This window comes from Rhinolophus ferrumequinum, chromosome 25 (assembly GCF_004115265.2).
Source record: "Rhinolophus ferrumequinum isolate MPI-CBG mRhiFer1 chromosome 25, mRhiFer1_v1.p, whole genome shotgun sequence".
In the NCBI taxonomy this organism is placed as follows: domain Eukaryota; kingdom Metazoa; phylum Chordata; class Mammalia; order Chiroptera; family Rhinolophidae; genus Rhinolophus; species Rhinolophus ferrumequinum.
In genome coordinates, this window is record NC_046308.1 from 10804286 (window position 1) to 10816366 (window position 12081).

A 12081-nucleotide genomic window follows, 5' to 3' on the forward strand; every position below is an offset into this window, starting at 1 on the left:
TCCTCAGATGGCAAAGCGGGGAGACTGAGGTCCACTGGCATGTCAAGGCAATGCCCCCAGCTTCCCAGCACTGGGTTCAAATCCCAACCCCTCCAACTTATGAGCTGTGACCCAGACCAGCTGTGTGGCCTCTCTGAGCCTTTCCTGTCTGCAAAACGGGGAGAACAGGTGTTCCTACCACTACTTCCTGTGGGGTGTTATAAGACTGAAGTAACATGCTCCAGCCGGGCAGCACACAAAACATGATTAAATAATAGCTTGCATTTGTGGACAGTTCCTACGTGCCGGGGGCCCCAGATAAATTCTTTTCCTGGGAATGTGTAAACCCAATGAAGGAAATACCATTAGTAATGGGTCTCAGCTACCCCATGCTTTTGGATGATATGAAGGACTTCCTGGTCATTATACTCACTTGTTCCTCACTCCTTTGCTTCATTCATTCATTCAGCCAAATATTCCCGTAGTAGCTACTCAGTTACAAGCCCCCGACTCAGTACTAGGGCCAGGGAAAAAGACCTAGCTCCTGCCCTGCCCCCAAGGGCCAACAGTCTGTTAGGGGAGGTGGCTAGAAGGAGGGCAGGTGCGATCTGAGCTGTAAATGTTGGAATGGGTACCCCCAGAGGAGGCTGTGGGAGTGCAGGGGTCAGGAGGGGTATCTTGGAAGAGGTGATGTCTACACTGAGATTTCAGCGAAGAGGTGAGCATCTGAAGACCTGGGTGGGTCCCAGCTGAAGAGCATGGACACGACCTTGAGGGCACGGGGAGCGCCTGAGGGCTGGGGAGCAGGAGCTGCTCACTGGGTCCAGACAGACACACTCAGGGCTTGGAGAGGGCAGGTGTGGAAAGGGCGGTACATACGGCGGTCCCGGGTGGGGGTGGGGGTGTGCAGGAACGGGGCAGACAGAGTGAGGGTGGGTGGGCAGAGCCAGCGGCTCCCGTTCTCCAGCCCTGGCCCAGCCATGAGGAGGGGGAGGCAGGAGCCTGCGATGGGCCGCCGTGCACCTGCGGGGGTGCAGCCCCCACCCACCCACGCCTGGAGAGCCTACTGGGCGTCCTTGGTGCTGCATGAGGCCAACCTGACCAGAACCCACTCACACCAGTTAGGAATGCAGAGTGCCGGGGCCCACTCCAGACTGAATCAAAACCTGCGTTTTAACAAGGTTCCCAGGTCACCCATGCACACGTTTGCATTCACTGTCCAGTCGGGGAGGCAGAAACAGATGTTTCAGACACCCGATATGACGACACATGCCGTAACCGCTACAGAGGAAACGGAAAGGGGCCTTGACAGCCTGTCAGGGGTGCTGACCAGGTCTGGGGTGGAGGGTCAGGACAGACTTTCCTGCTGAGACCCAACAGATGTGTTGGATTTAGTCAAGACCGATGTGTGAAAAGGCAGGAGGCTACGGGTTTGAGGAGAGCAGACAGACAGACGGCTGAGGCCAGGGTGGCGTTTAGCCTGGCTGGTGGGGAACAGCAACGAAGCAGCTCTTACTACGCTCCAGGTGCTGTGCCTTTCGACTCAGTGCAGTCAAGGGACTTACAGCAGTTGTGACTGTTAGAAATGCAGAGTCTCAGACCCCACCCCAGACCCACTGAAGCCAAACCTGCATGTTAGCAAGATTCCCGGGTTATTTGTGTGCACACTACGTAAATTGGGAAGAATCAGTATGGAGCACACCATTTCAGTAAGTCTTTGCAAAGGCCCCTGGGGGGGTTTCTAGACAATTTGAGGTTCAGATGCTAGAACCCCAAAGTGGGAGGGGCCTCCAACGGCACCGCAGCCTCCTCTTCTCACAGCAGGTGTTCTCCCCACCTCCTCTCCCACCCCAGCAATAATATACTTGGGCATCTCAAGGTGGATCCTCACGGCCTCATGAAAGGGTGGAATGACGACAGCCCGTCTGCCAAATTTCAGCAAATCCAGCTCAGAGCGGGATCGTCCTACACACACCCGCTTGTCTTTAATGCTCACATCCAATCCCAAATGACCATGCTCACTTGAGATGCACTTGACAGATGAGACAAGCTCAGAGAAGTGGAGCGACTAACCCACAGTCACACAGCCAGTGATACAGAAGATTCAAATACGACTTGTTCCCCAAGTCTGGGTTTTTGTTTCCGCTTCCCCCAAGTCTGAAAATTAAACACATGTGCAATTTGAACCTGAAGCCGCTTACCAGCCTAGACCCATAGACCACAGACCCATAACAGCGGGAGGCCCAGGAGGCTTGTTACGGGGCTGGGGACGCAGCGTGCTAGAAAATTACCTTGAGAAAGTGGGCTCTGCCTTGACACATCCCCCACTATGAGCTGCATGGCGGTCAGGTCCATCAAACAGGTACTGAGCACCTGGCACAGAGCAAGTGCCCTTGAACTTCTGAAGGAATAATGTCCTTGACACTTCATGTTCCAAAATCTAGCATGCAAAGGTGTCACCTCTGGTTAGACATCAAGGTGCCCTGCTGAGGTGTTCCCCCCTGCACCCCCTCCTTGGACCTCGGCCCCGGAAGGCCCAACTTGCCCTGAGACACCACTCCACCCCCATCCTTGCTCTTGGCTCATGACCAAGCCCCAATCTCTCACAGCCCTGGGAAAAACAATTTGCATTTCTAGCCCGTCATGGGGATTGGTTCAGACTCGGTCATGTGACCCCATCAGAGCCAATGAGAAGCCAGGTGACCTTTTGCTGGGCTCCGTTGTCCTCTTCACTGGGCTTAGTCCTGAATTGTCTTTAAAGGTGTAAGTCCTGATTGTCTTTAAAACTGCCTTGAGACCAGAGGCTGCAAGAACCTTGAGACCACCAGAACCTAAACTCTGGAAATGGATGCTTTGAGAATATAGTGCAATGGATTAACAACGTATCTTTGCTTAGAAAGACAAGAGAAAGTACATATTTACATATCAGCTTCCATAAAACTGACTGAAATTTAAGTCTGTGGACTAAGGAAAAGGACTTTTGTAAGGTTTCTTTTCAAACTGCCAACACTGTAACCTTGAGACCTTGAATGTTTATTTTAGGAAACTACATCTGTTAGGAAGTTTCCAGTCGAACCAGTATTCACTGTATATTGGAAACGCTGCTTGCTATGGTTCACCTTGAAGCTTCCTCACCAACTTGGATCCACTCGCTGAGTAGGACCTCTCACTAACCTGATTCCAAAAAACTCAACCACCATCTAAGACTGAACTCACTCTCCTAGAAGAAGGAACAGAGGTCAAGGCATTCCTCCTCATAAAAAAGTAACCTGCACAGCTCCTGAAAGATGAACATTAAAAACGCAATGAAGGAGGGCGAGTTTCCTTGACCGAAATCTGAGGCTGCCACCCACTATCTTCACCAAGGTTGGAGCTAACAACGCAGGGGTAGCAGAGTCAAGAAGAGACGGGGACTCCTGACACTATCGGAGCCCCTGAACTGGGCTGTACCACAAGTTATTCATCTTTGGATGCCCAGCAATGGGCAAGATCCTGGCATTTAATAGGTCCTCAATATGTGTCTGGGATTCCAAGGCACGTTCCATTTGAGGAAGGCAGGGTAAGGCCAGGGTGGCTGGCTAGCTGTTCACCCCTTCTCTTCACTCTAGGTGTACGTTTCTGTTTCCAGTACAAAGAGGTGTGCCTCTTTTTCTCTTAGTTGAGAACATCTTGCCTAGAAGTGACGAGAATAATTAAAACAACTGCCGGTGTGCCTCAGAAAATGGGCAACCCAGGAGTTCTCCCAGAGTCACTCTGCAGTCAGGGAAAGATAACGGAAGGAGAAATTCCCAAGAGCCCTGGACCTGCCAGCGCCCAAACCCTGCTGACGATCTTACCGAATAGTCGGCTGGTCTCCACTCAGCTGCTTAAACCTCCGGTGGAGCTGCTCGATCTGGTCTGAGGAGACTGCAAAGTAAGAGGAAGAAAGAAAATGAGAGAAGGAAAGACATCACTGACCGCTGAACTTGGAGCTACCAGCGGGGGCTAGAGCCACTCTTCTGCCTCACTCCCACCCTCCTCCTTCCATTCATTCTCATGCCATCTCCCACCTGGCAAACCCGAGCGCCGCATGGGGAAGCCAAAAAGGGTTTCCCATTCATCCTGGTGATGAAGCACCGGGTCGTTAGTTCTGATCCCCTTAGCAATAATACAACTACGACTAATATTAACAGCTCGTGTGGCTGCACAATCATGAGCCAGGTCACTTTCTCCTCCCCCAACCCACTAAAGAGATGTCGGCTTGTCTGACTCTCTCCTCTTCCACTCCTGAAGATGGGTTCTTTCCTCATGGAGAAGGGGCTTTGTGAAGTCACCTGTTAAGAGACAGAGGAGTAGCAAAGGGTCAAAAGTGGTTCAGGTCGGTGCTGGAAGTGACTTGGGAGCCCTGTGGTGAGAGACGTATGGGGAATCTGGTAGGACAGGGAAGTGGGGAAGGGAAAGAAACAGAATTTTGATAACCGCTGCTGTAAACAATGTATTTAGACTCCCCCATAATTGAAAACTGAGAAAACGTAAGTACAAGAGGTTTTTTTTCCTTTTTAATTACCATTTTTGGCTGGTGGACCATGTTTCTTCCACAGCTAAGGCCAGACCTTGTGGGTTCCAGGTTTTATAAGGGTTCCTACACGCGAGTGCTTACTTTATGAAACACAATATTAAACATGTATATGCACCTTCTCACTTCATTCTCAAAACCTAAGTGAGTAGATACTTTTTTCTCTGTTTCATAATTTGCAAAGCACAGTTCAGAGAGTGCTCATGGTCACATGACGAGTAAATGGCAGAGCTGGGACTCAAGTCCAAGTCTGCCCTTAACCACTACCTGTTGCCTGTTTCCCAGAATACCCTGGAGTTCCAGGCCTCTAGGTCTGGCTCCTGGGGACTATATACAGTGTGGGTAAAGTTTCTCCAAATAAGAGCTGGACTGGGAAATGCTATCTCCCGCCACCATCGTCACAGCATTTCCTGTCCCCTAAGTGCCTTCTCTTGTTCCAGAGGGAGCTCATTTCTGAGGCCAATTGCTCACCTAACTTTGTGTCCATTTTTTTTTTTTCTTCCGGCCTCAGGCGCAAGCTGTGATCTCTAAGAATCTGCAGCTCAGAATTCTCAAGCCTCTGAAGAGGCTGTTGTTACCTAGAAAATATTCATTATGACTGCTAACGGGTACTGAGAGCTCGCTATGTGCTTGGTGCTTGTCTCCGTGCGTTAGCGTCTCTTCCTCTTGATATCCTGAGAGCGGGTTAGAGCCCCATGTTACAGACGTAGAAACTGACACTTAGAAAAGTTAGGGCACCACCGGGAGCAATTATTACCTTTCTGGAGTAAATATGGCCATTTTATATCACATGTATGTCAGCAAGGGTATTTGGATACCCGGTGGCCTAGCAATTCCACTCCTAGGTACACACCCAACAGAAACGTGTACTTGTGGTGTGTACGAGAATACCTGTGGCGGTAAGATTTGAATAGCCCGAAGCTGGAAACTACCCAAATGCCCAGCGACGGCAGGATAAAGTGTGAAAGTGTGGAATAGTGAAATAATGGAATAGTATACAGCAACAAACATGAACAAACAATGTGTGCAATAACTTGGGTGAGTTTCAAAAACGTAATGCCAAGCAAACAAAGCCAGACACGAAAGGGCACACACGTTAGGTTTCCATTTACATAAAGTTCAAAAGCAGGCACAACTCATCTACAGCGTTAGACGTCAGGATAGAAAGGCTCCATAGTGTATGATTCCAACTACATGACATCCTGGAAGAGGCAAAATTATGGAGACAGTAACAAGGTCAGTGGTTGCCAGGCGTTGAGGGGTGAGGGATGAGCAGGTGGGACACAGAGGATTTTTAGGGCTGTGACTACTCTGTATGGTACCATAATGATGGAACATGCCATATACATGTGTCCAAACCCACAGAAAGCCCAACACCAAAAAGGGATGTACACTATGGACTTTGGGTGACAATGATGTCAGTGTAGGTTCATAGATTAGAACAAAACTCTGGCAGGGCATGTAGATCGTGAGGGAGACTCCATGTGTGGGGGAAGGAGGTATATGGGAAAGATTTGGGCCTGCCCCTGAATTTTGCTGTGAACGTAACACTGCCCCAATAATAATAAAAATAACAACAACAACAACAACAACAAAGTCTTAATTTTTAAAAAAAGTCAGAATAGTGGCTGTCCTTGATGGGGGCCAGTAATTTGAATGGGGTATGAGGGGACTTCTGGGTACTGGGAATATTGTGTTTCTTGATCCAAGTAAAGGTTACACTGATGTGTTCTCAGAAAGTTCATGGAACAGTAGTACACTTATGAGTGAGGCACTTTTTTCTATATGCATATTATATCACAAAAAGTGTACTTGAAAAGCTCAGTAATTCGACCCCGCAGGAATTTATCCTGAAAAATAAATCCAACAGGTAAAAAACGATGAATACACAAATGTGTTCACCTTTGAATTCTTTATAATAGCTTAAAAACGGGACTCAACCTAAATACCCACACCAAAAGCAGATTGGTCAAATGTTCATGGTATGTTTCACCAATTAAAAAAAAAGCATGCTACTTTTAAAAGTGACAGTTGTACATGTGGTCAAGATGGCAGAGTAGGAATAAACTGTGCCTGCCTCTTTTCACGACCACATCAAAACCACAGCTAAATTACAGAGCAATCACCTTTGAGAACCACCTGAAGTCTAGCCTAACAGAAATCCTATATCTGAGGATATGCAGAAGAAGCCACAGGAGAACTGGTGGGAGGGGCAGAGATGCCAAACGAGCAGGTCCCACACACATGTGTAGTTGTTAAAAGTTGGGAGGGATATCTCAGCTGTGGAGGTTCCCCCTGAGGAGCGAAAGGGTCCCAGTCCTACACAGCTCCTCAGCCCCGGGCACCAGTGCTGGAAAAAGTATTCCCCATAACATCTGGCTGTGAAAACCAGCAGAGATTGTGGAGATTGTGTCTGGAGGGCTGCTAGAGTCCCAGGCATTCCTCTTAAAGGGAATGTGCGTGGACTTACTCTTGACAGACACAATCATTCTAAGCTCCAGTGCTGGGGCAGCAGCTCGAAAAGTGCCAGAGACATACGGAGAGGCACTGAATCAAATAGATTTGCTGGAGGGGCAGGGGTTGGAGTTGCTCTCTCCAGGGATGGAAGCACTGGCAGGCACCATTGTTCCTTTGTTGAACTCTATCCCCACCCAGCCAGCAGGCTCAGGTGGGTGTCAAATCTCTGCTGTCCATCAACCTGGCTAACAATGTTCACCCTGCCCTAGGGATTCCCCGAGAGCCCACCCTACCCAACTTGAGCGCTGGGATCCAACTTCTTCCAGCAGCTTTCCCACACAAGCGGCCTACCTTGGCTCATGCTGCAGACTTCCCTAAAATCTCTCAAAAGTCCACAAACCCCAGACAAGCAGTGGCTGACCTCAGCATGCCCTATACCTCTGCTAAGCAGCCCCAAGCCTGGCACAAGTGGTGACCAGTATCAACTTACATTGTAACTCCCATCAGGTGGCCCCAAGCTTGACATTAGCTGCAGCCAGTGTTGGCTTGGAACATAGCTTCAACTAAGCAGTCAAAGCCCAGCACAGCACAAGTGGCAGCTGGCCCCAGGTCACATTGTGGCCCACCAAAGGGTCCCAAGCCTAGAACTAGTGGCAGCTGGCCTTGATTCACAGCATAGCCTCTCCCAAGTACCACCAAGCTCAGCACAAGCAACAACCAACCACAAATCATTTTGTAGCATCCACCAGGCAGCCCCAAGCTGGGCACAAACGGTGGCTGATATTGGCCAGCACCCAAGCCCTTCCTAAGAGGCTCCAGAATCAACACACCCGGTGACAAACTTCAGACCACACCAGAATGCCACCCAACCAGTTCCACAAATGACACACCTGCAAGACGACTTGGTTGCCACTAGAGACCTGCTAAAGTGACTTTAGCTCCATGGGATCTGCCCCTGCATAACTTGTCCACTGTAGTCATGGTCAGCCCTCAGAGCTAGTAAGCATGAAAGTCACCCCACCCACTGACATGCCAACAGCAAACAAGGCTCAACTATGACAGGAGGGCACACACAACCCACACAAGGGACAAGCCTGGAGCAACCCGTTCAGGTGAACAGGGAGACTGCACCACTGGGCCTCACAGGACACCTACAACATAAGGCCATGCTGCCAAGACTGGGAGATGTAGCAGATCTACCTAATACATAGAAACAAACAGAGAGGCAGCCAAAATGAGGAGACAAAGAAACATGTCCCAAATGAAAAGACAGGACAAAACTCCAGAAAAAAGAACTAAATAACATGGAGATAAGCAATCTACCAGATGCAGAGTTCAAAACACTGGTTATAAGATACACAGTGAACTTAGAGGAAGAACAGATGAACTCAGTGAGAACTTCAACAAAGAGATAGAAACCATGAAAAAGAACTGGTCAGAAAAATACAATTCTCTGGCTTGGAAGAACACAATGACTGAAATGAAAATTACATTAGAGGGAATCAACAGCATATTAGAGGAAGCAGAGGACCAAATCAGCAATCTGGAAAACAAGGGAGCAGAAAACACCACCCAATCAGAACAGCAAGAAAGGAAAAAACACTTTTAAAAAATGAAGATAGTTTAAGGGATCTCTGGGACAACATCACACATAACAACATTTGCATCATAGGGGTACCAGAAAAAGAGAGAGAGCACAGGATTGAAAACCTATTTGAAGACATAATAACTGAAAACTTCCCTAACATGGTGAAAGAGATAGACCTACAAGTCAAGGAAGCACAGATAGTCCCAAACAAGATGAACCTCAAAAGACTAAAAGGAAGGAAATAATAAAGATCAGAGTGGAAATAATGAAATGGAATGAAAAAAAAAAATAGAAAAGATCAATGAAACCAAGAGCTGGTTCTTTGAAAAGATAAAACAAAACTGACAAACCTTTAACAAGAGTCATCAAGAAAAATCAGGAGGGCCCAGATAAATACAATCAGAAATGAAAGAGGATAAGTGACAACCAACACAGAATAATAAAGAGGATTATAAGGAAATACTACAAAAAATCATATACCAACAAAATGGATAACCTGGAAGAAATGGATAAATTCTTAGATACACACAATAACCCAAGACTGAATCAGGAAGAAACAGAAAATCTGAACAGATGAATTACTATTAACGAAATCCAATCAGTAATCAAAAAACTCCCAAGAAACAAAATCCTGGACCAGATGGCTTCACAGGTGAATTTTACCAAATATTTAAAGACATTCTCAAACTATTTTAAAAAACTGAAGTGGAGGGAAGGTTCCCAAGCTTATTTTACAAGGCCAGCATTACCCTGATTACAAACCAAACAAAGACAATACAAAAGAACAAAATTATAGGCCAATATCCTTGATGAACATAGATGCAAAAATCCTCAACAAAATATTAACATACTGAATTCAGCAATACATTCAAAGGTCATATACCATGATCAACTGGGATTTATTCCTGGGATGCAAGGCTGGTTCAATATCTGCAAGTGAATTAACATGATACGCATACACCACATAAACAAAATGAAGGATAAAAATCATATGATCATATCAATAGATGCAGAAAAAGCATTTGACAAAATCCAACATTCATTTATGATAAAAACTCTCAGCAAAGTGGGGATAGAGGGAACATTCCTCAACATAATAAAGACCATATATGACACACCCACAGCTAACATGATACTCAGTGGTGAAAAGCTGAAAGCATTTTCTTTAAGATCAGGAATAAGACAGTGATGTCCACTTTCACCACTTTTATTCAACATAGTATTAAATAAGGCTTAGCCACAGCAATCAGACAAGAAAAAGAAATAAAAGGCATCCAAAATGGAAAAGAGGACATAAAACTGTCATTATTTGCAGATGACATGATACTATATAGAGAGAACCCTAAAGATTCCACCAAAAAACTATTAGAACTGATAAATGAATTCAGTAAAGTAGCAGGATACAAAATTAATATTTGGAAATCAGTTGCATTTTTATACACCAATAACAAACTATTGGTTTGAGAGAAAGAGAAATTAAGAAAATAATCCCATTTACAAGTGCATCAAAAAGAATAAAATACCTAGAAATAAATTTAACCAAGTAGGTAAAAGACCTGCATTTGGAAAGCTATAAGACACTGAAGAAATTGAAGAAGATACAAATAAATGGAAGGATAGACCATGCTCATGGATAGGAAGAATTAACATCATTAAAATGTCCATACTACCCAAAGCAATCTATAGATTCAATGCAATACAGGAATTAATTAGTAAATAATCAAAATACCAATGGTATTTTTCACAGAACTAAAAAAATTTGATATGGAACCAAAAAAGACCCTGAATAGCCAAAGCAACCTTGAGAAAAAAGAACAAAGTTGGAGATATCACACTACCTTATATCAAACTATACTGCAAGGCTATAGTAATCAAAACAGCATGGTACTGGGTGGGAAAAGACACAACAGAACAGAACAGAGTACCGAGAAATAAACCCATGCCTATATGGTCACTTAATTTATGACAAAGGAGGCACGAATACACAGGGGAGTAAAAACAAATTCTTCAATAAATGATGTTGGGAAAACTGGACAGATACATGAAAAAGAATGAAATTGGATCACTTTCCTATATCAAATACAAGAGTAAACTCAAAATGGAATAAAGACTTAAATATAAGACCTGAAACCATAAAACTCCTAAAAGAAAACATAGGCAGTAAACTCTCCGACAATGCTCTTAGTAATATTTTTTCTGATATGTCTCCTCAGGCAACGGAAACAAAGAAAAAACAAATGAGACTACATCAAACTAAGAAGTTTTTGCACAGTGAAGGAAACCATCAACAAACAGAAAGACAACCTACTGAATGGAAGAAGATATTTGCCAGTGATACATCTGATAAGGGATTAATAACCAAAATATATAAGGAACTCATACAAACACCAAACAAACAACAACAACAAAAAAACCCAAACAATCTGATTGAAAAATGGGCAGAGGCCCTGAATAGACATTCCTCCAAAGAGCACATACAAATGGCCAATAGGCATATGAAAAGATGTTCAACAACACTAATCATCAGAGAAATGCAAATTAAAACCACAATGAGATATCACCTCACTCCTGTCAGAATGGCTGTCATCAATAAATCAACAAACAAGAGCTGGACAAGTAAATGAAGAAAAAGGAACATTGTGCACTACTGGTGGGATTGCAAATTGGTGCAGCCACTATGGAAAACAGAATGGAAGTTCTGCAAAAAATTAAAACTAGAACTATCTTATGATCCAGCAATCCCACTTCTGAGTATTTACCCAAAGAAATCCAAAACACTAATCCAAAAAGATATATGCACCCCTATGTTCACTGCAGCGCTATTTACAATAGCCAAAATACAGAAGCTACCTAAGTACCCATCAATTGATGCATGGATAAAGAAGAGGTGGTACATATACACAATGGAATATTACTCAGCCATAAAAAAGAATAAAATCTTGCCATTTGCGACAACATAGATGGACCGAGAGGGTATTGTGCTAAGTGAAATAAGTCAGACAGAGAAAGACAATTAACATGTGATTTCATTTATATGTGGAATCTAAAAAACAAAATAAACAAATAATCAAACAGAAACAAACTCATAGATGCAGAGAACAAACTGATGATTGCCAGAGGGGAGGGGAGTTGGGGGGCTGAAGAAAAAAGGTGAAGGGATTAAGAAGAACAAACTGGTAGTTACAAAATAGTCACGGGGATGTAAAAGCACAACATTGGGAATATAGTCAATAATATTGTAATAACTGTGTATGGTGGTAGGTGGGTACCAGACTTACCAGCGTGATCACTTAGTAAATTATATAAATGCCTAACCACTATGCTGTACACCTGAAACTAATATAATTTTGTATGTCAACTGCAATTGAAAAATAAGGAATTTAAAATAAATAATAATGAGTTGTATATTTGCCATGGAAATGCATTCCACATACAATATCTAAAAATGGCTTGCTACAAAAACAGCACGTTGGGGGAAATACACAAACGCATATGCGTAATG

The 12081-nt window shown here is 44.6% G+C and overlaps 1 protein-coding gene across 3 annotated transcripts in view; it reads right to left on the bottom strand.

Moving 5' to 3' along the window:
* The window catches only part of TESC (tescalcin), a 47970-nt gene that overhangs the window by 21757 nt on the left and 14132 nt on the right, over positions 1-12081 (bottom strand). For all 3 annotated transcript variants that reach the window (XR_004422128.1, XM_033098406.1, XM_033098405.1), the window contains exon 2: positions 3816-3885. Coding sequence is in view for 2 of the 3 variants with exons in the window: in XM_033098406.1 (XP_032954297.1) it covers positions 3816-3885 (70 nt within the window). In the remaining variant the exon portion in view is untranslated. The remainder of the gene's footprint in view (positions 1-3815; positions 3886-12081) is intronic.